The sequence below is a fragment of the Propithecus coquereli genome, unplaced genomic scaffold (assembly GCF_000956105.1).
Source record: "Propithecus coquereli isolate 6110/MARCELLA unplaced genomic scaffold, Pcoq_1.0 Scaffold128, whole genome shotgun sequence".
NCBI classification, from domain to species: Eukaryota; Metazoa; Chordata; class Mammalia; order Primates; family Indriidae; genus Propithecus; species Propithecus coquereli.
Window position 1 is genome coordinate 1,141,983 of NW_012136969.1, and position 27,049 is coordinate 1,169,031.

General features: G+C 48.2%; 1 protein-coding gene across 1 annotated transcript in view; it reads right to left on the reverse strand.

The window, feature by feature from the left end:
- The window catches only part of GABBR2 (gamma-aminobutyric acid (GABA) B receptor, 2), a 377,813-nt gene that overhangs the window by 159,152 nt on the left and 191,612 nt on the right, over nucleotides 1–27,049 (reverse strand). Inside the window, exons 5-6 of the mRNA XM_012638275.1 lie at nucleotides 12,118–12,183; nucleotides 4,564–4,764 (exon numbers count right to left, since the gene is read on the reverse strand). Coding sequence (XP_012493729.1) covers nucleotides 4,564–4,764; nucleotides 12,118–12,183 — 267 coding nt within the window. The remainder of the gene's footprint in view (nucleotides 1–4,563; nucleotides 4,765–12,117; nucleotides 12,184–27,049) is intronic.

Genomic DNA, 27,049 nt, shown 5'->3' on the forward strand with positions numbered 1-27,049 from the left:
GTCACTGGCTCTAAGTTGAAGATTAGAAACACACTGGATTTGTGTTTCCTTCAGTTTTGCCATGTTAAATAAACAATCTCGTGCGGTCACAGAAGTTTCTTTCCAGAAAACATTACAAAGTCTTCCAAAGGGTGGGCCTGTGCCTTTGATGGAGGGCTGGGGCCACCTCTGAGGTCCTCGCTGATTCCAGGGCTCTGAACGGCTCCAGCTGGGGCCTTGGCCCAGCGCGGGGTTTCAGCAGGGGAACAGCAACAGGGGAAGAAGGTCCTTAGAGAGAGGCCGAGCCGTCACCAGAGAAATCAGGCCAGAATTGTAAATGCTCACGGTGGAAACAAACCTAACGGGACTTGAAAAATGGAAGTTGACATTTGAAATCACCAATGTCAACAGTCGCTTTGCAGGAGAGGAATAGTGATGGGGAACCTCAATGAAGAGTAAAAGCCGGATCTTAGAGCCCAAAGCAAGTGCCCAGAGGCCGTCTTCGTGAGGTTCCGGAAGACTGAGCTCCAGATGTGCTCGGGGAAGCCTGAGGTCTACGCTTGTGCCAGCGCGGGAAATCCAGCAGCGAAGGACTGAAGAACGTGCTTCTGGAGGGGGTCCCTGGCCTTGTCACCCCTCCTACCAGCAAACTCCTGGCACCCATGAGTGGGTTGGGGACACCTTGATGCTAGAGACAGGTGTATAAAGGAGGGAGCCTCCTAGAGTGCATCCGGGAGGGGCCACTATTCTGCCATTTCTGTGACTTTGTCTGCCAGGAGTCACCTGTACCCTGAGGGATTCCAGGGTTTAAGACGACAGCCATGCCACACGGTGCGCTGTAATATTAATAAATCCTTACCGTGTTGACACGGAGTCAGAGCACCGGGCTGTGAAAGGACCCTGGGAGTTACCTGGTCCAAATCTCTCATTTTCAGTGGGGGAAACTGAGGCCCAGGGAGCCAGAGTGACTTGCCGAGGTAGCAGATTAATCAGTGTGAACGCAGGATCGGCACCGGATCCTCCGATCACCACACTGTGCGCTCCTGCGTGCCGCGTACCACAGGGGCCCGCTGAGATGTCACGCAGAGCCGCGCTGGGTGCCTGCGTGGGCACGTCCCCGTCTAGAGGAGCAGAGCGGAAGGGCCTGAGCTGGGATGAGGAGTCCTGGCCTCAAGTCCTGGGTCTGCCCCAACCTGCTGGGTGACTGCGTTCGATTCCTAGGGCTGCCAACAACTTTCCGTAAACGGGTGGCTTAAAACAATGGAAATTTAGTCTCTCGCAGTTCTGGAGGCCAGACATCTGAAATCGAAGTGTCGCCAGGGCTGGCTCCTTCTGGAAGCTCTGAGGGAGAATCCCCCCTTCCATGCCTCTCTCCTAGCCTCTGGTGGCTGCCGGCAATCTGTGGCATTCCTTGTTTTGCAGACATGTCACTCCTCTGCCAAATCTCCCTCTGCCTTTCTCTTAGAAAGGAACCTGTCAGTGGATGTAGGGCCTGCCCGGGGAAGCCAGGGGAATCTCATCATGAGAGCCTGGAGCTAATTACATCTGCAAAAAACCCCTTTTTCGCAATAAGGTCATGTTCACAGGTTCCAAGGATTAAAACACGGACATGTCTTTTTAGGAGCCACTGTTCAACCCACTGCAGTGATCTTGGGATGTCCCTTCCCCTCTCTGGCCCTTAGTTTCCCCATTTGTAAAATAGTGAGGAAGGCAAGAGCCCGTTTACTTGCTGTGGTTTTACAAGTGTTGTCTTCATGGACACTGATGGGTCCCAACATACAGGCAGCAGCCAGTGCCGCGCTGCCCGTGGCCCCGAGCAGTTAGGCATAGAGCAAATTCAGATTCAAGAAACATTTCTGGACTCTCTAGAATTTCCTTTGACCAGAGACTTCTGAAAGCTGTTGGGGGAAGTTGGCTTGTGGTCAGACCACAAATAGGAATGCTTTATTCAACTCTGAATCCTGCTCCTCCGGGAGAGGCTGTTCAGCAAGAGCAAGTACAACAAGAGGACAGGCTGAGTGTGGGGAGGGGTCTGACAAATACAACCTGTGCAGGGCTAGTGCTGGGGTGAGGCAAATAAAACACTAACTTTGGGTGCAAAAATTAAGGAGGAGCCAAAATACCTCAGTAATCAAGCTAAAACATATTTTAATGCCATATTTTAAAAAAATCAAAACTAATGCAAAAAAATTCATAATGAACAAAATATCAATATTTTAAATAAAGATAGAATCCAACCTTGCACTTACATGACTCACCTCACTTGTCTCACTCTAATCCTGGTCCTGTGGTTCCTGTCTTTATTTAAAATGCTGATAATTTGTTCATCATGGATTTTTTTTTTTGCATTAAATGTGATTTTTTAAAAAAAATCACATTAACATAGTTCGTTTAATCTTAATTACTGAGGTTTTTGGCACCTTCTTACATTTTGTACTTAGCCCTGGACTCGTGAGTTATAGCTGGAGGGACCAGGGCTGTTTGACCTGGAGAAGGGATGCCTCTGAGGATATGGTCACTGCCCCCAAATCTCCGAGTGACTGTGTGGGTCGGGGGGGCCAAGAGGATCTGAGTGGCCCCAGAGGAACCTGAGGGGGTGGAAATTAAGGGAAAAATAGTGAGTCCTCTGCTACTGGGAGATCTGAGAATGTGATGGGAGGTTAGACTAGATAATTTCTAGGAGCAGCCTTAATATCCTCTGATTCCAACAGCCAGAGGGGCTGCAGATTTCTCTTGTGTAACTCCAATTACCTTGTAACCGCGGGGGAACGTAAGAAATGTTGCCTCTTGCTTCAAAGACCGCGGGCACAGGAATTGGGTCTTTTGGACTTTCAGAAGCCACTGTGTTTGATAGCCCTGCCCCGCCTTGGGGGACTCATGCGTGGGTTTCCCACCACTGTGGGATGAAGTGAACAGCCTCAAGGTGTCCCATGCATGGGACAGCAATGGGGGACAGGCCAGCCTCCTCACCAGCCCCAAGTAAAAAAAAAAAAAAAAAAAATCAAAAAAAGGAGGCAGTGATCTGTTGTTGTGATAAATATCAAAACATTGCCTCCAAAACACACCACAAAAAATGATCTCTTGTGTCCTGCCTGCAGCCCCGCATGGCTCCCCCCGAATAAAATTAATGCTTCCTGGAGCAGCATTCAGGGGAGGCCCTTCTCCTGGCTCTCACCCCCACCCGGCTTCACAGATCTCACGTGCCATTAGTTAAGTCTTTGGTCTTTAAGCCTCTCTATTTAGCTATTGTACCGTCTGCTTTCATGGATTTTTCTTCTTAGTTTTTGTATTTTCCTCAAATTTTATGTTATTTTCAGATTAAAATATTGAGTATCCCTGGACCTAAGTCTCTTAAATAAATTGTAAACTTTGACACCTTTAAAAATAACACTTACTGAAATAAATGAGTTATTTCTGCTCATTATTCAAGACCTCAAAAAATTTTTAGATATGCATTGATTTTGGTATGAAAATACTTCTTTCAACATTTTCTAACCAGGTGCCAGCGTGATGTAAAGAGTTGTTTACAGAACGTGTCCTAATGATTTGCCATTTCTTGACAAAGCAATAAATCATCTGTGCAGAGTTGGCTCTGATTGAGATTAAATAATGAATAAAAATTATATATATATAAATTTTATTTATTATGAAGCTTATTCTTGGAATGAAATTGGGTCGGTAAGAACCCTGGGGTTGGGTGGGATTTATCGGAACACAGAGAAGACAGAAAAGAATTACATGCGCTGCTGTATGGAATTTCGGCTGCTGTTCAGAATTGAGAAATGGGTGTTAGCACCCTCACCAGGCCTGGCGTCACCTGATGTTTCATAATACTAACAGTGACAGAGAACGGTGTACTTTTAAAATACTTTTACGCATGCCATATTACAGGGTCCTTGCAATAGCAGGACAGGGGTTAGTATCCCCAGGACGAGCACAGGGCGGCCCCAAGGACTGCAGCGCTCTGCCCACAGGTCTGCTCCCAGTCACGGCAGCAAGAAGGTGCCAAGCACCACGCTAGCCACTTTGCACAAGCTGCCGTCAACCTTCCGGATAACCCCGGAGGAGGGTACTTTTACTACTATCCTACAGATATGGAAACAGAGGCTCAGAGAACTCAAGTTCAAGGTCCCAGAGCTGGGTGAGTGGCAAAACTGGGGTTTGAACTAGTCGGGCAGATCTATCGCACATGTTTCCCAAAGCCTACTTGAGAAGTTTTTTTCTCTCCTCCAGTAGAGCATCGATGAGACTGGGAAATGACATTTCGGGTCAGAGGAGCACGGGATGAAACTCTGGCAGAGTCTAAAGGGCCTGTCATTGGCACCAGGATTGCACCTCTTCCACCCATACTGTGTTCTGTGCCTACAGAGTATCCTTGCCTCATTCGGTTCTCACGGTTCCCTAGAGGAGCATGCAGCAGAGGGCTGGCTACCCCCACTTTATAGGTATGTGAGGCTCAGAGAGGTCAAGTGATTTGCTCAAAGTCACACAGGACAAGAAATGTGCACTTCTGCCAACATCATCAGACAAGATGGTCAAAGGAGGTGGGCCTGGGGGCTAAAATGGGCACACTAAGGCACTGACCTTTCCTGAGATGGTCTTGATCTGCTTAGAGCTCAGGGGCTCGAAGTCCACACCGATGTAGCCCTCCATGGCAGCAAGCAGATTCTTCCGGAGGCAGCGAGATGAGTTGGCTTCCGTGTGCACCTGCTCCCACCAGGAAGGCTCGTACCAGCCTGGGATGATCCACTGGTACTTACTCCCGTACATGTTCTCGTCGTAGGCCTGCAACAGATGGGGCGACTATGAAGGCACCAAGAGTCGAACAGTGCTCAGGGCTCTGTGCCCTGTGAGAAAGGTGGAGTGAAGTCAGGCTTCCTCTTACTGAGGATTTATTACATTTTGTATTACTTGCTTGGCTTCCTCCTTGTTATTTCTCGAAGGATCCAAAATATTTTATGGACAACATGTATAATAAAATAATAAACACTGGATAAAAATTAAAACATAGGGGCCTATATATTAAAATAGAAATTTAAATATGTTTACAGGAGGTAAAGGGAACAGAAGAGGGACAAGCAAACCAAAGCTTCCAACAGTCTACATAATTGAGCTGCAAATTTCACTATGAACTTCCTGGAAGCCCAGGAGAAAAGGACAATAAGATTATTTACATAATCTGCATTATCAATAAGGAGAAAACACATCAGCTTTTTAGAGAAACAAAGTGTTTTCTAGTCTTTAACCCTCAAAAAATGCCTCATGGGGAGGATACTGTCAAATTAGCCAGCATGGTATTAGCATTGTCTCTACAACAGATTTCATAAAGCTGTTTTTTGTATAGGTCTTTACTAAAAGCTAAGGTCATGCCTCAAAACACAACCCAGGGGGAGTAATTTTCAAGGGGCCAAGACAGTTTAATCTAAAGGTGCAGCTTATGTAAGATCCCCCTTGGCAAACTGAGAAGTCTCTCTGAATCTTTACCCAAAGGACAGTGTGAATAAATTCAGACCCTAAGAAAAATATCCCTACATTTGTGTGCTTTACATGCACCTTATTTGATGGTCACCCACATTCACCCTGGGAGGTAGTCAGGGTAGGGTTCAGCATTCCCATTCTAGAAATGACAAAAATGAAAATCAGAGAGGGAAAGTAACTTTTCCAAGGTCACACAGCCAGCGAGAAAAGCCAGGCCTGGATCTAGGTCTATTAACTTTAAGGCCACAAAGCCACACTGCCTGTCCCCCATTTAAACAAAATAGTCATCAGAATGTTCTAATGTACCTCTATTTGGCTTTGATTCTTATTACAATTATCTTATATAAGGAAAAGCATGCTTTTTGATAGCTTAGATGCACACAGAAAAATCCTACTTTGTAGGATTGTCATGTTCCGTCAAAATTGGGTCCAGAAGAAAGTTTCTAGGTAGTGGTCATGTTCCCATCAGTAATCAAAATTCCCAGAAGTGACTGCAGAGAGCAGTGGCGGGTGGAGATGCTCTCTATGCACTGTGTTGGACGTCACACATTCTAAAATGTGAACCTTAAGCAATCCTTCAATTCGTCCCTGGGGAGCCACCTACATCAGACGGACGTGCTGGAAAACAGTTCGTGTTGTACCCTTTCCGTTCCTTGCCTAGTGCAGGGTCAGGGTGAGAGGCCAGGAGGATGTAGAGAGAGGAAGCTGAGAGATTGCTTTGGCCCCCAGGAAGGTCCCACCTGCCCTATACCTAGGCTTAAGGAGGCTAAGCCAGGTCTGTCCACAGAAAGGTTAGAGAAAAGTCACGGCCAAGGCTAGAAGTCAGAGGGGCACTGTCCTCACCCACACGTCTGGGGAGGCGACTCCTCGAAAAGTCCCTTAACATCTGCGCAAGCCCAGCCTGCAGTGTGGAGCATCTCACTGGGGTTCACGTGAGTTACAAGATTTATTCCCTGACTTAAGCTCAGATCCCATCTCTGTGGCCTCCACCCAGTGGTTCAGTGAAGTCTCCGGAGATTAAACATTGTTTAATAAAAGACCCCTTCAACCGTCTCAAGGCAGTGATCACATTGCCTCTTCTCTAGACTCTTGCAATGATAGGGGACCTTCGCCTCTCTCATTTTAGACATTATACCTCTCATAATACAACCTCAGATCATAGTCATTTTCCTAGCAATTATTATACATTAAAATGTTGCCCCAACCAAAATTGTTGTGGAAAATACAGAGAACCCTCATATTTTAATTACCTAACAAAAATACCAGTTTAAGAAAATCATGCATCTCCTGGGCTTCCCTCTAATGCTGCGGTGCCCAACGCCCAGGCCGTGGACTGGTACTGGTTCATGGCCTGTTAGGAGCCGGGCTGCACAGCAAGAGGTGAGCCAAGCTTCATCTGTATTTACAGCCGCTCCCCATCACTGGCATCGCCACCTGAGCTCTGCCCTCTGCCCCCTGTCCCATTCCCCATCCCCCAGCCCTTCCCCCAACCCATCTGTGGAAAAATTGTCTTCCATGAAACTGGTCCCTGGTGCCAAAAAGGTTGGGGACTGCTGCTCTAATGATGAGATTTAGGCCACAGAAACTTTTTTTTTTTTTTTTTTAAGTACAGATAATACCAGATCCTGGCTGGGGACTAGACTTTTGAATAAAAGGGTCATCCTAATCTCAGGTCATTTAATCAATAGCAGAACACATGAGGCTTCACAACCCTCATCTTTTACCGACAGAGAAGATCTGACATATATTGTGCCCCTGTTAACGTGCTTGGCCATTTTTATATATTATTTTATTCTTACAACAACCCTATGAGGTTTGTGCTAGTATCTCAATTTTATAGAAAGTTAGATCGGCCATGACAGTTCTATGACCTGCTATTGTCCTGTTGTGAGCTGTTCGTTGATAGTGAGTTTTCCAGAAAACAGAAGCCTAGTCTATTTGAATGACAACACATTTTGTTTAGAATATTAGTCAATTTTGATGAAGATAAAACTTTTTCTAAAATAGCTTCTGACTTTTTCGGAAAGGAAAAAAGAATACAGGTCTGACGCAGTGGCTCTCGCTTGTAATCCTAGCACTTTGGGAGACTGAGGGGGGAGGATCGCTTGAAGCCAAGAGTTCAAGACCAGCCTGGGCAACATAGCAAGACTCCATCTCTACAGAAAACAGAGAAATTAGCTGTGCATGGTGGTGCGCCCCTGTAGTCCCAGCCACTTGGGAGGCTGAGGCAGGAGGACTGCTTGCACCCGGGAGTTCAAGGTTGCAGTGAGCTATGATGATGCCACGGCACTCTAGCCTAGGCAATAGAGTGAGACCCTGTCTCAAAAAAATAAAAAAATAAAGAAAACAGTCAAGCAGCACTAGATTCTCTGCCGCATGCCTGCTGAGTAACTCTGGCACACACCGTCTTTGGGTTTCATTTTCTCATCAATAGACTGTGGAAAGCACAGCCTGCTTCACTGGGTTGGTTTAAGAATTAAATGAGATAATTTGTGCACCGTGCCTGGCAAAAACTACATTCGGGAACGTTCTAGCTGCCCCTTCTTATTCCTTCCTCCTTTTGGTAACTTGTAGTTTTGTTCTGAGCATCAGTTACTGTTACGGGCCATGCACAGTGATGTTCTTGGGCTTAGAGAACACTGCCCCAGACATCAAATGACCCCAGACAGTTGTACATAGAGTTTTGGGTCTGCTTTTTTGTTTCCTTTCTAGCTGTCAGATCTAGACTGTCATTTTCATTGTCATTAAGTCCCTCTCCTCACTCTGAATTTGCTGCTTTTAAACTGCTATGGGCTTAGAAAGTAGGGAGCCTGGATTGTCAAGCATATGTGTAGAGCAAAAGTAAATAGGCACTGAGTGAGGGCCTAAAAGGGAGGTAGAGTGGGCTTAGATATATCATCCACTGTCTAACGCAGCTGTGGAGATGCCCGTGGGCCTCCTTTCTGGTATTCCCAAGTTCGGAAGAGCAGAGACTGTCGGACACGTGAGCTCTAAGCAGGTGCTGGGATGCTTCTCTGTCTCCTCTGCCACGTGGGGAGTTCCTGGAGGGTGGGGCCATGCCAACTTTCCCCTGGGTCCCTAGTGCTTACCGCAGTGCCTGGTATACAGAGGGCACTCAATAAATGGTTGCAGAGTGACTGAATGAATGTATTTCTGGTTTACTTGGTCACCTTGGCTTTCGTTTTCTCTGCCTCTGGTAGAACTATGGTCTCAGGACCCGTGGCAGCCAAACAGGTCCTACTATGTGCTGAAGGGTGGTCCTGAGCTCACGTTCTTCAGCCCCATGAACTGCTTTGGTTCTTACTAGCTGCAGACATGTAACCATGATGTGAATTTTTTAAAAAAAATCCAATCTCCTCTTTTTATTAAGTTTCTGTTTGCATTGTCCTCTCCCCATGCAAGAAGGACATTTCCTTTTATATTAAGGGTCACAATAATAATTGTGATAAAACCCAACATCAATGAAGCAGTCAACACTTGGGACAATGCTCCCCCTTTGGTGGCCTCATTCAAGCCTCTCGACAACCCCGTGAGGCCTATAAGGCAGAGATCATTGCTTCCATTTTAGAAATAAGGCAGCTGGGGACCAGAGATGTAAAGTGACCCGCCTGAGGTCACACAGCCGGCAGAGCTAAAACCAGAACCCACACAGAGTGCTTGAGAATTTAGAATAGATCATCAAGGATGGAGGAGAAGACAAAAGCAACATGCCATGCTCATACTGTGCCAGAGCCAAAATGAACATTTTGCCACAGGGCTATAAATAGGCCTTGCATTTGCTGGAGTCTGCTCTCCCATTGGGTGGCAGTGCCAATCTCAAGATCGCAGCAGCACGCTGTAAAGTTTGCACTGCGGCATTGGCATGGCAAGGACGCGGATGTTTCCATCTGGCCTGTGCTCTGACCCTGATAGGGGCAGGAAGGCTCTCCCAGGGGGTCCCTGCCCTGAGCAGTCCCTCCCTCTGTCACACCCCAGTCTTGATGCAGAGTGAAGACATCGAGCAGAGTCTCCTCGGAACCTTCTGGACCTGCCAGAAGAACTCCTTCCCAACCAGGCAAGACTGTATGTCCTCAAAAGCAGATTCCATCCAAGGGTTTGGCACATGGACCCAACACACAACCAAAAACCTCAGAGAGACTCCTTAACGAGCGAAGCAGCCAGCAAAGGGTCTAAGAGAAACCCCGCCTCACGATACCAGAAGTCTAACAAGAGCGAAGAGGAAAGCGGGAGGGGAAGGTGGGTGGTGTCCCCATGCCATGTGGAAGGCAGGCTGCCTGGGGCTTTGGGTCAAAAGGAAGACAGCCGTGCCATCTGTTCGCAAGTGGAAACTGTGGCTGGAAAAGTCACTCGGAAAATCGTCCCAGCGCCTGGCACAGAGTGAAGTCACAGCCATGCCTGGGCTTCGCTTTGGCTTGGATCAGAACACGAGGTCCGTCTGCATTTCTTGCAAACGGGAGGTGGCCAGGGCTCAGTGTGGCATCTTCGAGGATCATTTTTATTAATTTAGTTTCCCTGGAGTTACTTGTTTTCCTCATTTGGTTAACATCAACCACCCACCATGCACCAGCTCCTCGTGAGGCCCCGGGAATATGGAAGGAAAAACCCAGTTTCTTCCCTACAAGAAAGCTTGTTCTCCAGTTTGGGGCTTTATTTTCCTTCTTAAAATGGGCTATTTCTGGACCCTAGGTAGTGAGGAGCAAGGTTTGTAAGTTTTTGGAGTAAAATTATTAAATCTACTCCCTCCATATTTTCAATTTTTCTTATGTTCCTCCTTCAATTTTAACGTGGAAAGACCTCTTGCTACTCTTCACTGAGATGTAGAATGCTCGATGCAATTCTGTGAGATCCACCAGTAAACTCGCCAGACCAACAGTGGCTCCTTCCATCTCCAGACACCTGAGATCTTATGTAAACAAACAAAAAAAGATCGCTGACATTTACTGAGGTCTCGCAGTACCCATGCATCAGGTACTGTGCAAAGGGTTTCTGCTCATTGAATCTTCACAGCAATCCTGTGAGACAGGTCTTATCATCCCCATTTTACAGATGAGAAAACTGAGGTCCAGAGAGTATAAATAGCATGCCCAGCTTTAGTACCAAGCAGCAGAGCAGGGATTCAAGCCCAAGCTGACTGGTTCCTGAGTGCCAAGCTCCATGCAAGGTCTCCTGCAATGTCAGCCTCATAGGCTCTCCCTCCTCCCGGCTAAGTCAGAAGATGATCAGATGATCAGGCAGTTCTCATCTTGCTCCTGAGCCTTCAGATGAAACAATCCCATGAGACTGTGGCTTTCAGCCACTGCTCTGTCCTCGCTCCTGGTCTCTTTTCAGTTCCTGCACCTGTCCTGAAACAGGGCACCAGGAGCCGGGCAGGGCACCCCAGGTGGGATTTCCCCAGCAGGAGCAAAGGGACCACCCTGCCCTGGGTGTGAACATGTCGTCTGAGGTCACTCTCTGCCACTGTGCTAACCCTGGTGACCTCAGTCACCAGACTCTGTAGTAAACTGGGGGTCAACTGAGACACTCAAAGTCACTTCTCTTCTCAACACACAGTTCTCCCCAGCTAGGCCTCTACCACCTTGGACTTAGGTAGCTCGAACTTTCTAATATAACCTTATATTACACTCATTAATCTCCTTGGATTTCATCAAATATTCCAACCTGTTAAAGTTCTTTGAACCCTGGCTCTGTCATCTAACATACTTCATGACTTCTAAAATTCCTACAAACCTATTTATAACTTCATCCAGGTTCTACTGACAAAAAGATCAAAGAGGACAGAGATCTGTGGCCCATCACTGGAGAATACACCGGGAATGACCTCAGTCTGAAGAGAAGCTTATTGGGTAGACGATGACTCACCTGACGGGGCTCTCATTCCGCTGAATTCTCTCCTGAATGGGGTGGAGGACTGGGAGCTGGGGCATCAAAATGGAAACAGATTTCGTTCCTGTGTTAGAGCCCTTATATATAACTTAAGTGAGAAATCATACGGAGAAGACCTTTTTTTAGATTAAATTGAAATCAGGTGAATGAGGATTGAGCCTGGGCTCTGCCATGAATTGGCCGGGGGCCGCTGGACAAGCCCCTTTGCCTCTCTGGCCTCTGTTTCCTCATCTGTAAAATTGCATAATCATAGCTGCTTCTCATGGCTATTGAAAAGATGAATCGGATAAGGCATAAAAAAGTACCTTGTCACCTATCACATACTAGACAACTGTCAAGGATTCGGGGGTAGATACTGAACAGCTGATAGTTGTCCTAAACCTAAGACTCCGAGCCCTCCCTACAGGCCCAGAGGGGAGCCGAGTCACTTCAGTCTCCCCCGATTTCTGGATACTACCTCTGCGCGGTGCTCACGGCAGGGCTCTGTTACTCATGGCTAAACTGGGGGACTTAGAATTAGCTGACCAGGCTGAGACAATAGGTTAGAGGGGGTTTGGGGAATCGAGGTCCCTGGCTCCTCCTGTGACTGTGCTGTTCTGAGCCCTGAGGTTTTAGCTCCTTGAAGAGAGGAAAGAACAGTGAGCACCACACCTCTGCTCGCAGGGACCCAGGCCCCAGTCCTAGGATCCCGCTCACAGACCAAGCAGCGAGAATGAGTCTGAGACAAAGCTTCGTGAACCTCCCCAAAGACAACACCGATACGACGATTTTACTTACACAACAGAACACTTTTGCTGCCATATTCTGGTCAAACTGGCCAAGGATGATCCGCACGTCATTCCCCTGTGGACAGAAGGACACGTAATTGAAGGTGGGCGGATGATCAGCACACCATGCGGGGTTCAAGGCCGCCGCGGGCAGAGAACACTCCTGTGCCCCAGGCTCCCAGGTGAGAGCGCTGCCCGGGCAGGTGGGCAGGGCAGAACATCACCCCCAGTCCAGCCCAGCCCAGCCTGGATTCTCCGGCCCTCTCTGGGGCCAGCTTCCCCTGGGCTCCTGCAGCCAGCCCTCCCTGGTCTAGCGGGCAAGCCGTAGGGCAAGCCTTAGGGCAATCCTGCACAGGCTGGAGGCTGAAGCTGACCGCACTGAGGGGTCTTGGACTCTCCCTGTTCTCTTCCAGCAGGGGCAGGCAAACCCTGCAGTGCACGGACACGTCATCTAATATTATTCCTCACTTTACATATAGGGAGACGGAGGCCAGAGGAGGGAAAAAGCTTCTAAGGTCCCCTGGGGAGTTGGGGGCAGAGATAAGACCCTAGCCAACCACACTGCCCCACAGCATTCTAGACTTGTCTATTTCTTGACAATCAACCCCTCGAGGCATTTCTGGAGCCCACAGAGCCTCCTAATTAAAAGGTTTCAGAGTTTCAAGCTTTGAGCTTTGTTCAAATTTCAGCTCCACCAACAAGCCTCAGGTGGCCACAGGCAGCTGGTTTTCCATCTCAGCCACAATTGCCTCATCTGTAAAATGGGGAGAATGGTAGTACTTACCTTACAGGATTGTTGGGAGGACAAATTGAAATAATCCTCGTAAAGTTCTTAACACAGTGCCTAGCATATAGTGAGTGAACCACTTTATTTCTAAGGAAAATCTACATTTGAAAGTCCTGTAAATGGGGCTACATTCATTATCTCAGTGTGGTTAATAGGTGTATACTGTACGACGGCCCCTGTGACTCATTCATTCCTTCAACAAACATTTACTCAGCGCCTGGGTGAGGCTCTCCTGGGTTGGGGTGACAGGCCCTTGGTCACTTTCTGGGGGACTGGGATCCAGGCTGGGCCCTGCCCCACAGAGAGGAACAGGCCAAAGAAGGCTGCAGGGCAGCTGCCAGGAGACCAGCCAGACCCTGGGCCACACAGCTGTTCCCCGCCCCAGCGGCTTCCTGCCCTCCAGAGTGAGGCCCAGCCTAGCAGGTGGTGCCACCTTCCTGCTGCTCAGCCACCCCCTCCAGCAGGCCTCAAGGCCCTTTGATACACAGAGAAGAAAAACATGCCTTTACAGATCAGTTTTTAGCATCTTTTAAAATTGGAAAGTGCTGACTGCGAGGCCATTTTACTCATCATGTACTTTAGCAAAATAAAGAAGGCCTGGATTCTAAAATCATCCTTCGTTTGCAAGCAAGAATGGAAAGAAGAAGAAAAAAAAACCCACTTGCTCTGAAAGGACTTTGAAAGATCGTTAACAGAGCACTTGCAGGAAGGCAAGCCTTTGTCATCACCAGTCTGCAATGCTATAAAAAGTTCTAAGCTGCTTCCGTTCTGTGGACATGCTCCCAGGCATGCTCCTGGGTCTTTCTGCCTGTTTGTTGAGACCTTTCAGCATTTCTTGCTGCTAACAGTATCCACCCATCCAGGCAGCCGGCAAACACTTACTGAGCATCTACTTTGTGCCAAGCCCTGCATTGCTAAACATGGTATGACAGAAACAGTTTCTTGGATTTTGGAGTCAAAGAATCCTGGGTTTAAATCCCAGCTCCACCTCTGACTAGCTGAAAACCTGGGTCTTAACCTCCTGGAGCAGCCTCAATTTCTTCATCTCTGAAACAGGGATAATCCTACCTACCTTGCCCAGCAGTTGTCGGATTCATCCCAGTGAAACCCACCCGATGCTCTCTCCTGGCCTCCCACCTCCCCGGTCGCCCCTGCTCAGCCTGCTCTGCCCCGGCCCCTCATCTCCTGCCCATCCCTAAACGCTGGTGCTCTGCCCTCAGCCTTTGCTCCCCCCACTCTGCGGGCAACCTCACTCCTGACTCCAGCCACAACTGCCCCCTGTGTGCTGTGGGCTGCAAACCTCTTTCCCCAGCCCAGAGTTTTCTCTGGTTGCCCACTGGACTCCTCCAGCTGGATTCTGCCTGGCACCGGCACCTCCAGCGCGACACGTCCCAAGCTGAAGTCATCAGCCGTCCCGGTGAGCCCCTTCCTCCTCCTGTGTTCCCCATACTGAGAATGGTGGGTGTCGCCAGCCTCCACTCACCCACGTTGGAGACTTGGGCGTCATCGCAGATTCACTCCTCTCCTTCACCCCACCATGCCCAGGGGATGGCTCCGTCTGCTCACCGGCTCCCGAACCATCCCCGTCTCTCCAGCCCCCCGCCCTGGGCTTAGTCACCCTCATTCCCTGCTCAGTGAACAGCACAGCCTCCAAATGGATCCTCCCCTTGAATCCTGCCCCATCCACCCATCTCCACAGAGCAGACAAAGGGATCATTCCAAGATTCAAGTCTGGTTGTGTGAAGTCTTTCCACGGCACCCTGAGGTTTACAGATCAAACTCTTATTTGTTACCAACTGACTCCTGCACAATTCTTTGTCACATTTCCCACTATTGCTCCATGGCAGTGAGAACGCATGACCTGCAGTTCCCTGAAGCAGGACTGACATCCGTCCATTCGTTCATTCATTCATTTGCTCGTACTCTCACTCTGCCCTGCCTTCTTTCTGAGGCTTACTCATCCAGACTGCCCTGCCCTCCCGTCCCACTCGCTCTGCCTGCACCGCTGACACCACCCTTCCTGCCTTAGCTCAGGATCCTTTGCTCCAAGAATCCATCTCTCTGGGCCACCAGGTGTGGTGGCCATTTCCTCCTCTGTGGGCCTGGAGCACACTGCACTTCCTTCCAACCTGGCACAGGTCCACTCACTTGTCTGTCTTCCCCACTGGACTGAGGGTGACCTGATTTACTTCTGGGTTCCCAGCTGCCTGCAAGGGCATGACACGCATGTCAACAAGTATGTGTTGAATGCATGATGAAGCGAATGCATGATGAATGCATGCAGGGAAGGCGTGCCGCGTGCAGCACCAAGCACGATGCCTGGCCACACTGCTGATTCAGTAGCTGGTAGCCATAATCAGCACTGCACTGAATATCCTGTCCACCCTAGGGTCTACGCACTGATTGCGTTCACCACGTCCATTTCTCAAGCAGACCGAGGAACACACATCTTCATGGCTGGCTGCCTGACTGCCTGCTGACAGATAAACAACCAGCTCTGCCACTCGTGGACCATTTAGTGTCTCCATTGCCATGGCAACCAAGTTGCAAGAACCACTTGGTTCTGCGCTCCCAGGCTGTTAGGTTTGGATGGGGCCTAAGGGATCACCCATCTAGTTGACCCCTTCCCAGAGAGGCATGAGGCTTCCTCTCAGGCCGCACAGCACCCTAGAGTCAGAGCTCTCCCCAGGTGCCTCCTGACCATCAAGGGCCCTGGAAAAAGACCCTATCCAGAGCTAGGCGGTGCCCAATGCAGGAAGCTGCTCACACCCACTCTGCTTCTAGATGGTGAGTAAGAGGGGGCGAGACGCTTCAAAGCCTGGGAGGAAAGAGGAGAAGCCAGCACGAGTGCAGCCAGAGCCTGGAATTGGGGTGGGGAGAGGCCAAGGTGGGTGACACCAGGCCAGGGTCCTTGGCAGGGGCCCTTGAGAGCAGTATAAGGAGTTTGAGGTGCTTCCCAAGCTGGGGTATGTGCGTTCCAGGGCATGAGGAGGTATCCTGAGGGTACAAAATGCACAGACATACCTTGGTGTTCTTTCTTGGGTAGCAACTTTCTGGAGGATCCAGGGGTTGGGGAAATGGTTTTGGATTTGGAGAATCTTAACAGTTTTTATAAACATCAGCATGCACTCATAAAAGTTCCAGAATCCACTTTTCAATGTTGCATAATTTGTATCTTTTCCTGAACATCCAGAGATTGGAAAAAAAAAATTGGGGTTAGCATGGTCCGTGCTTCTGGCCAAGCCTCCTGCCTGCCTCCCTGCCGGGAGTATGGGCCCATCTCCTGTGCTGAAAGGGTGTGGGGCAGTTTTGGGAGTACTGGGGGGTAGACAGGGACAGCCACGAATGTCTCTGAGGATGACAGTGACAGAACAGAGCTGTGGTGTCACAGAGAAGGGGGAACATGGCAGAGGGCAGAGGATTTTTCCAGACTAGCGTCTAGACTCGCCTCTGCAGGGGGCCACCTGGAGTGGAACTAGACGACACAATGTGGGACAAATGAGAAGTCAGGGTCTAGGGTTGGAGACCCATGTTCACACCCTCAAGAGGCCACTGCCCCAGGAAAGGGGCCAACATGGAAGGAAACAGCCATGGGGAGGGGGAAGCGAACAAGGAGGGGTGCTGAGCCCAAACCCCCCAAACAGCCACAGGACGTGTGAGGCAGAAGACCCCCTAAACTCCCTCTGGAGAGGAGCCCGGTGCTGCCCACAGCCTGGGTAGATTTCCTTCCTCTTTTTTGGCCCCCTCTCACCCATTGTCTAGAGCCATTTTCTCTCTTTGTCTCTGGACTTCTTAAAAAGAGCTAAAAATCACACACACACGCACGCGTGCGCACGAGGGATGACCTGATTCAAAGAGCTAGTGTGTAACCTCTAGTTTGCAACTGATCCTAACACAGTATGATAAAAATAAACAATTATTCTTGAGCTCTTTCTAGCTGTCGTGCTAAGCTGTGCGTCAGCCAACACCCCCCCCCCGCCCCCCGCCCCGAGGAGGTGGCCCTATTACTGTGCCCACTTTGGAAAGATTCATGAGCAAATCAAGCCCAAAAAATTAAGCAACTTTCCCAGGTGCAGTGGACGCCCTTGGTCCTGCCGGATCCTCTCCTGGGGACAGGTGTGCCCTCCCCAGCTGCAGTGCGAGCAGGCTGCCAGCAGTTCACTCCCTTCTCTGGAGAACTGCCCTCTGCTAAGGGGAGCTTCCTGGCCATGGGGGCCAGGCCAAGCCCCACACCCCACAGACAGCAGCCAGTGACTGACTCGCATGGGTAGAAAACTCCAGCCCGGCTGGCGAAAGGTGGGACCCGCTCAGCGGTGTCATCTATGCTCCAGAGAACCCCGTGGGGCCTGGCTAAACTGGTCTCCAGCCAGCTTTCTGGCCCAGCTGCCTTCACCCCTGCCTTATCCTGCCTCCCTCCCCTGCTCTTGAGAACACTCCCTCAATAAATCACTTTCACAAGAATCTCAGGCTCTGTTTCTAGGGAATTCAACCTGAGACGCCAGGTCACACAGGTGGGAAGTGGCGGTGCCAGCCTCCACCCCAGGTCGGTGTGGCCCCGGAGCCCGAGAGCTTGTCCACTCCCTGCTATCTCTTGCCTCCCAGCTGAGAAAGCAAACCCCACCAGGGCTGCGCTGCTGGAGCTCAGCACCCAGTCTGCAGCAACAACTCCTCGAGAAAAGTCGGGCAGATTTTGCAGTGAAAAGACATAAATGGCAAATGCAATCCTGAGCCATTAGAATAGCTGGCGTGCATTTAAAGAGCGGGACAGCAGAGGCAGGGAAGATCAGGGACCCTCCTTGCTGGCCGGCCCTGCCTGCCACAGGAGTGTGAGATTCTACGAGGAAGGTCAAGGTCATACCTGACAGTGACTTTGACCTCTGGGTTGTCCGGAATCCCCTGCCACCGATGCACCAGTCTCAGCCCACTCAATTGCATCCTGGTTTCTCAGACCCACTGTACCTACCGCGCTGGGCTGCTGAAAAATCAGATAAAACCATGCACAATGCTGCAGAAAAGGGCTGAGATGCTATGAGCCCTAAGGCAGCTGAGCTATTAGAGGCTGGCCATGATGTGGGCTGGGCGGTGGCCTCACGAGGGGCAGTGGGCACTGGCCCGGGTGTAGGTGGTCAGGCCAGTCACATCCCGCCCTTCTGGCTGTAGACCTGGGCTGAGCCCTAGAGGGTTAGCCCAGATGTTCTCCAAAGTCCCTCCTGTTTCTGACAGACTGATTCCACACCCAGAATGAGTCCTCTCTTTTATTTAGCTAAAATTAATCTTTCTTAGACTCCCCTTCACCCCACCAGAAATGCCCCTAAAGGCAGAGAAATGGGAAACATGTATTTACTCTCAAGGAAGAGAGTGGGGAGGGAATAGCCCACAGCAGCCCACTGGCAAAGCTTGGCATTTCTTTAAAGTTTGTTAATGTATCTTGAAAATTCATGCATATTTAGCATTCCAATAATATATCTATGTCATAAGATAAAAATAATGTCTTTTCCTCTCCATGCTGAGCAAAACTGGCCCCTGGGAAGATGCGCCATGTTTATCCTGCAGCTTTGCCTGCCCTCGGGCTGCACGGGCAGTCGGGGTGGGCTCCTGGCTGGGGGGTGGCAGTTCCCATGAGGGCTTTCCTATCCAGTTGGGGAAAAGGAGGATGATTCCCTCCAGGACTTTTCTGGCCAGTGGGGCAGGGAGAGCACAATTCCCACTAGGACACTCCGTGGAGCACAGGTGAGGACAGTCCTCCTCAAGGCGGATCTCTACATCTTCCTATGACGGGGGAAGAGTGACCACATCCAGACCCCCAGAACCCATAGCGTGTATGTTATGTGGCAAGAGGGGGGACTCACACTGCGGATGGAATTAAGGTTGCTCAGCAGCTGATCTTAAAATAGGGAGCGTTTCATGGATTGCCCAGGTGGGCCCAATGTAACCACAAGGGTACTTAAAAGTGGAGGAGTCAGAGAGTGACACAATGTGAGAAAGACTCGACTGACTATTGCTGGCTTTGAGGATGGGGCTACCGGCCAAGGAGTGTGGGCAGCCTCCAGACGCTGGGAAAGGCAAGAAATGGATTCTTCCCCAGAGCCTCCGGAAGACTGCAGTCCCGTCGATACCTTCATTTTAGCCTACAGAGACCCTTTTTGGACTTCCAACCTCCAGAACAGTAATTTGTGTTGTTTTAAGCCACTCCTATTTGTTGCAGCAGCAATGAGAAATTGACGCACTTCCCTCTGTGGCAGATCCTGACCCTAGACTGCCTCTGCCTCCCTCCCCTCTCTGCTGGGGTTCTAGGATCCTCGCTGTCATTGCTGGCCAGTTGGGCGGCTTTTCTGGTCAAAGCTGTCCCCTTAATGTGACAACTGAGGCATAAGAATGTCCAGAAATATTGGTAGAGAATTGGGCTATATTTGTGAATCATTCAAAAAAGAAAGCTAAACATGGCTCTGAGCAGAATAAGCATATTTTCTTTTCTTTTTTGTTTTAGAGTAGAAAGCCTGGCTCAATTCAGGGGGTCTCCATGATGGCTCACTGGAGCTCAAACATTGCACGGATATAAAAAATGAAGATGAGAGCTTTCTGTTTACTGTCTTTCTGTCTGTCATTCCCTTCTTTTTACTACCTCTCCACTTATGGGCAGTAGCTATGTTGCAAAGCCACTTCATTCCTGTTTTACTATGGAGAAGGCCCAGGGGAGAGAGGTCATTTTAAATTTCGGGTGTTCCAGTAACCCCTGGACTATCAAGAGGCCATGAAGGAACGCCCCTGTTAACTGTGGCGTGCGGGTGGGCACCACGCTGGGAGGCTTGCCGTGGGGGTTCGGAGCCAGTCTGTAGTGGGACTTCTGGACTAGACTCTCAGCTCAGTTACTCATCAGCTGCAGGGCCTGGAGCAAGTTACTAAACCTCCCTGAGCTTCAGTTTCTCTACCTGTAAAATGATGACAGTAATAGCACCTGCCTCCAGAGCAGGTGGTGGCTAACAGTTTCTATAAAGATGTAGATAGTAAATATTTTAGGTTTCACAGGCCGTACAGTGTCTGTTGCAAATAATTGCGCTGCTGGGGCACAAAGGCAGCCAAAGACGCTATGGCAAGTGAATATGTTCCAAGAAAACTTTATTTACAAAAACAGACGGTGGGCCTGATTTGGCCTGTGCGCCGTAGTTTGCTGACTGCTATCATAGAGTTATTGCGAGCATTAAATGAATTAATGAATTTGTGAGCACGACGTGAGTGCTAGAAAGTGTCCTCCGTTGCTACTGAAGCAGAAGCGTGGGGTGAGGGCAGAAGAGGCTGTGATGAGATGGGGAAGAGAGAAAAGTGGCCTCTGCAAAGAGGCCCCCTGCTGTCACAGCACATGGCGACAAGCAAGGCTCCTGCTTGCTCTGGTGACTCTACCTGCAAAGGGGCAGCTCTGTGGGCCCAGACTGCAAACTGCTCACAGTCTCTCGGCTTTGCTCAGTGTCCCCAAGTTTGGGCATTATCAAGCCCTTTGTTATTTTTTTAAGATATGCCTTAAGAAATGGGGAGTTCCATAGCTTTTTTTCCCTTAAGTTCCATAATTTTATTATTTAGTGTTTTCTCTACTCCAGTGTTTCTCAGATTTCCAACACAACATCAACTACTAATTATTCAGCCCCCATTAGATCCAACACTCTGCACATGGTGACTGTCACACAATGTTTGGGACATCTCAATGTCCTCTGTAGAGAGGAGGACACGGGAGCAGGCACAGGAGTCCAGCCCGGGGTCCTCTCGATTCAAAGCCCCTGCTCTGAGTTTCTGTTTGGGATGGTGAAAAAGTTCTGGAAAAGGGTAATGGGATGGTTGTACAACACTGCGAATGTACTTAACGCTGCTGAGTGAACACTTAAAAATGGTTGAAGTGGTAAATTTTATGTTGTATATTATTTTACTACAATAAAAAATATAGGGTGACAGAAACAGCATTCTCTATGCTTTCTGAGTTCTGAGAAGAAAGAAAAAGAAAGAAAGAGAAAGAAAGAGAAAGAAAGAAAGAAAGAGAAAGAAAGAAAGAGAAAGAAAGAAAAAGAAAGAAAGAAAGAAAGAAAGAAAGAAAGAAAGAAAGAAGGAGGGAGAGGGGGAGGGAGGGAGGGAAAAGAAAAGAAGAGAATGTTAGCGATTACTATAAAAGTAGGGCATATGGTCCCTGATGGTGGCAGGTAGGGGGTTGCACCTGGGAGTGGGTAGATGGAAGGGACTTTTGGGGTATCTGACAAAGTTCTCTGACCTGGGTGGTGTTTCCCTTATGATTCATGAAATCATTCATTTGATTTGTGTGGGTTTTGAATCTTTGTTTTATTTTATAATAAAAGATTTTTTAAAATTCCTATTTTTCCACAAAAGTATCTGGTCTCCATAGCCGGACTGAAGTGGGGCAACTGCCTCTTATATCTCCATTCCAGACGTAAGGGTCTGTGGGTGCCCCATGGTTGAAATAATATGCACACCGACTCTACCAAAAAATGGAAATATGAATTCGGGGCTGGGGCCGCTTTGGGGAACATGAAGGAAGCAACCGAAGTGACAGAGGGGAGTCTGAAGCCTGCACTTCTCCCCAGCATGCCCAGTGCATGGTCTCCACAGAGTAGCTGCCCAGCCCAGCCTGGAAACCTCTCAGCTTTAAAGCCCCCTGTTCAGAACAGGCTTGGAACGAGCTTACACGGCCTCGGGTCTTCATCACACAGAAATGGTTTTATTTCCTGACTTTCTCGATACAAATTTTGATACATATCTGCGAAATCAGCCTTATTAATTTCATTATTCAGTTCCTCTGTGTTCTTGCTTTTTTTCGCCTGGACTGAGAAAGAGATGTTATGTCTCCTAATACTATTGTGTTACTACCAATTCCCCTTTGTATCTTTAGCAGCCTTTTCTTTATTTATTTCAGTGAGATGTAATTTAAAGCAATAATAGTCCACAAGCGTATTATTCTCATGGTGGATTGTACCTTTATCTACAAAAAACGACTATCCTTAATCCCGTTTGACGCCTGTACCTTGAATTCTCTCTGGTTTGACACGAATACTGAGATTTCTGCTGCAGTTTGGTTTGCTTGGTAGAAATTTATCCAATCTTTTCTACCTTTAACCTTTTGCAGCACTTTATTTGTCTGACGTAAATAGCTAGGGTTCGTTTTTCAAAACACAATCTGAAAGTCTTTGCCTTTTAATAATGAGTTTGACCTATTTGAATTTCTGGTCATTACCATTACATTAGGTCTGCAATTATCTGTTTTGTGCTTTCCAGTTTGCATGTTTGCTTTCTGTTCCGGTATGTGGACTAGATTTCCTATGCTTTTACCTTCCGTGTTTCTGCAGCTTCAGGTTCTGTTTGCACTGTGGTATATTTACCATGGAGTTTTCCAAGCGTTCTTTAGCTTATATTTCTCTAATTATGAAACTCACGAGCACAGTGGTCTCTTTTGAGTCCCTGTCCTAGTTAAGACCAAGACTTCAGCACCCATTTTTTTTTTTTATTCACCCACTTCTCAGGCCCTATAAAGGTAATTTGGATTTTTATATTTCAATTATTGCTATTACAGATTCTGTTTTTTTGCATTGTGTATAAAATCATATGTAATTTTTGCATCTGTATATACTTTTATAAGAATTATCTAGACTTAGCTCTCCGTCTACAGGTTCCGGTGGTCTCTGCTCAGCCATTTCGATCATGACCTCGGCTATAAAGTATGCATCTCTCAGCTGGCTGACGTAGGACTTTGGGATTAACTTCGAGAAGGGCACCTGGCTGGTACATTGTGTGAGCCTTGCATAGCAGAGAATGTCTCCCAGTTGCTCCATTGTTTCTGGGATTTAATGCTGCCGAGGAGTCGGAGGGCGGCCTGGTTTTGCACCTTTTATTTTCTGGTCTAGATATTTGCAAGATTTTCCCCTTTAAGTTTGAAAGTCAAAACTTTTGCCAAAATGGGACTAAGCATGACACTCCTTTCACAAATTCTGCTAGAATGCAGACAGGTGGACTAGTCTGCACATATAGTTTGTATATTTCCATATGAAATTGTTGATTTCGTAGTTAAAAAATGGTAGAATATTGGCAGTTTTGTATGGTCCAATAGTACTAGGTCTGTCTTGAAGTTTGTTTCCTATCTTTTAAAATAAACATTCGAGAATAGTTTTATACTTATAGAAAAATTAGCAAAGATAGTATAGGGAGTTCCCATACACCCTCCACCCAGTTTTCCCTATTATTAACATCTTATGTTAGCATGGTACATTTGTCACAATTAATGAACCAATACTGATATATCATTATTAGCTTTATTCATTATTAGGACATTATGAACGTCCTTTTTCTATTCTGAGATCCCATCTAGGAGACCATGTCATACTTAGTCGTCATGCCTCCTTAGGCTTCTTTTGGCTCAGACAGTCCCTATTTTTGATGACCTAAACAGTTTTGAGGAGTATTGCTCAGGTATTTTGCAGAATGGCCTTCAACTGGAATTCATCTGATGTCTTTCTTATGGTTATATTGGGGTGATAGGACTTGGAGAGGAAGACCACAGAGCTAAAGTGCCATTTTCATCACATTGTATCAAGGGAGCTATCAACATGACTTCTCACTGCTGATGTCGACCTTGACCACCTGGCTGAGGCAGTGTTGGTCAGGTTTCTCCACTTTCAAGTCATTCTTTTGCAAGTTATTTGCATTCTTTGGAAGGAAGTAACTCAGGTAGTGGGAAGTTATGTCCCACCTCCTTGGAGCGTGAAGTATCTACGTAAGTTATTGGGAATTCAACATAAGAGAACTCCCTATCCACTCCCATTTATTTATTCAATCATTTATATAAGTATGGACTTGTGGGTATTTATTTTATACTTCGGGCTATATTCTAATACTACATTTATTTTATTGCTCAAATTGTTCCCGCTTTGGCCACTGGGAGCTCTTCCAATAGGCTGCCGTACTCCTTTGACGTCCCCCACCAGTGTGTATTGTTGTTGTTCTGAACACTTCCTTACCCTCCGGCACTACAGGATGCTCTGAGATCATCCTGTACATTCCCGCCCCATAGAATCAGCCGTTTCTACAAGGAGCCCTGGTTCCTTTCGTTGGAATATGGTATTAGAAACCAAAATCTGGGTGCTAGGAGTGCTTGTTGCTACTGGGGTACCCATTTGTCCTCAATTTTTGGTTCTGTTTCATTTGTCCTGGTTTTTCCTTAGGCTCTCCCTTCTCCAGTATCCATCACTATTATCTTTTCTCTCGTTGGATTGATCTCTTTGGCCATTTCCTCTGAATTCTGAAAAAGCGTCTCAAGTTTGCCCTCCACACAATCGATTTTTATTTTTCTTGGCATTAACTCTGCTCTCCACTACCTCCAGTGCGGATTCTACTTCGGCTATCTGATATTTGGTTTCCTTCCCCATCCTCTGAACCTCCTTCTGCATCTTACCCCACGATACATCAGAGACTTGCTGTTCTTTGGAGCTTTCCAAAAGTTATTACCTTTTATTTGTTCCTGAGTATTCTGCCCTTGTAGCCTCTCTTGGCTCTGTCTATTCAGACTTGGTATTTTGTTCACACACACTCAAGAAATTGTTGAGGAGACCATTATCCTAAGTGAAATATCTCAGGAATGGAAAAGCAAATACCACATGTTCTCACTTATAAGCAGGAGCTAAGCGAGGGATATATATGATCACAAAGAGCTGTAATGGACATTGGAAACTAAGAAGAGTGGGAGGGGGTGAGGGATAAAAACCTACCTATGGAGTACAGTGTACACTGTTACGGAGATGGGTACACCTAAAGCCCTGACTTCAGCATGATACAATTTATCCATGTAACAAAAAACACTAGTATCCCCTACATTTTTTGAAATTAAAAAAAAGCATAGAAAAAGCAAAAAAAAAAAAAAACCCTACCAAATTGTTGAGCAAATTATTATAGGTTAGGTTTTAGGCGATGGGAAACAAGAGTGATGGAGACAGAAATGTCTGTGTCCTGGAGCTTACATTCTGACGAAAGGGGACTGATGATGAAACGATTAGGTAAAATTAATGAATGTCAAATGTTGTTAGGAGTTGAATTGTGTCTCCCAAAAAGATACATTGAAATCCTGATCTCTCAGACCTCAGAACGTGACCTTATTTGAAAACAGGGTCATTGCAGATGTAATTGGTTAGGATGAGATCACCCTGGAGTAGGGTAGCCTCTTACTCCAACATGACCAGTGCCCTAATAAGAAGAGAACGTGTAGGGAAGGGGTGAAATGCCATGTGAGGTAGGGATTGGAGCTATGCGGCAGCAAGCCAAGGACTGCTGGTCAGAAACCCACACCCCAAATACGGCATTTGGACATGCTGGATTGAAGAAGCTTCAGTGTCCCTCTGACCTCCCCCCACTGGCACTGACTCTCCCAAAGCATAGGATTCTCTGAGGTTCCCTTACCTGCCTAAAGTCCGGACCTAGCAAAGAAGGAAACAATCACCTCTGGTCCCTTCCCCAAGTTTTCATTAATTCTCATATCATAGGAAGGAAAACTAACGTCTGTTAACACATCTGGACAGACTTTTGCCACAAACCATTGTCTGCTCCATGGGCCCATCAGACTTTGCCTGGGACCACTGTATGTTCTTCAAGCCCATTGAATTCTCCCCAGTAACCATTCACTGCCCCTCAGCCCAACTCCCTTTCTCCCAGCTGCTTCCCACCAGCTGTTTTGCTGGGATCCTTCTATAACCTCAAGATGTACAAGCTTCTGCATCCCATTGAGGGGTGGGTCTTATACAGGCTAGATTAATTCATATGTCTTCTCCAATTAATCTGCCTCTTGCGAGTTGGTTTCTCAGCGAACCACAAGAGTGGGGAAGCGCCCTAGAGCCTTTGAGAGAGCATTGTCCTGTGCACCAGTTGGTCTCGGACTTCTGGCTTCCAGAATGTGAAAGAATAAATTGTTGTTGTTCTAAGTCACCTAGTTTGCAGTACTTAGTTACGGCAGTCCCAGGAAACGAAAATAGATATCAGTCAGCGACATGGAGAAAACTGGCAGAAAGGGGCAAGCAGGATTGCAGTGGCAGGGAGCTCAATTTTAAATGCAGTGTTCAGGGAAGGCCTCTGGGCAAAGGGGACGACTGAACAAAGGCTCCAAGAAGGCAGAGCCGTGCAGGTGTCTGGCCCAGGGGTCCCTGTCCTCAGCCTGCTGTCCCCCTGTGTCTGTGAAGTTGGAGTCCTTTCTCAGAAGCGCAGTCGTGCAGGGCAGTGGAGACAGCTGGGCTGTGGCATCACCCAGATGTGGGTTTCAATCCCAGCCTGCCACTTGTCAGCTGGGTGTCTTGGGGTAGTTCCTTACCCTCCTTGAGCCTCGAGCCCCATCTGTGAATGCGAGATACAAAAATTCCCTCCACCCTAGGGCTTTGGGGAGGACTAAATGAGCACATAAAGGTCAAAGGCTCTGCTTGGGGGCCTGGCCCTGGGTGCATGCACTGGGAAGGCAGCTATTTTCGCCATTGTGACTGTCACTCCTACTTCTGTTAGAGCTGGCTGCTTGATGAGCAGAGAGCCCAGTCCTGTCCTCAGTGTCTTGCAGACTTTCAGTTAGTACCTCTGCTCTGCATACAAAGGCTCTTTAAACTTTAAAGCCCACAGACCGCTGGGCATCTGGGCCACAGGAAGCTACCTCAAGTGCCTGCCCTGGGGAGATGGCTCTGCATGTGGCAGGAGAATGTCGGTGCAGCTCCAGGCCCCTCCCTCCACCCCAACTCTCTCCCCACACCGGCAGGTGCTCCCTGCAGAGCGGCCACCCCACCCTGAGTCCTCCAGGCCCCACACAGCCTGTGGCACTGCTTGGGCAGTGGAGGAGCTTGGGCAGATGTGGCTCCAGCCACCTGGGCTGCCAGCAGGCCCTCCCCAGACTAAGGCCTCCTCATCACAGAGGCTCCCAGGGCTGAAATGTGACCCGCAGGCTTGTGTCTGCTCTGGGTGAGGTGCTAAACAACCGGTATGTTGCTTCCCTGGTTCCCCAATCTCTGGGCTTTGAGCTCCCCATCCGTGAACTGCGGGATTTAGAAGGCAAAAGTTCTAAACTGCTACCCGCTCTGAATGGTGTAGCCTGGGACCCACACAAGACAGAAGGGATCTCTCAGCAGTTGGCATCTGGGGTCTCCAG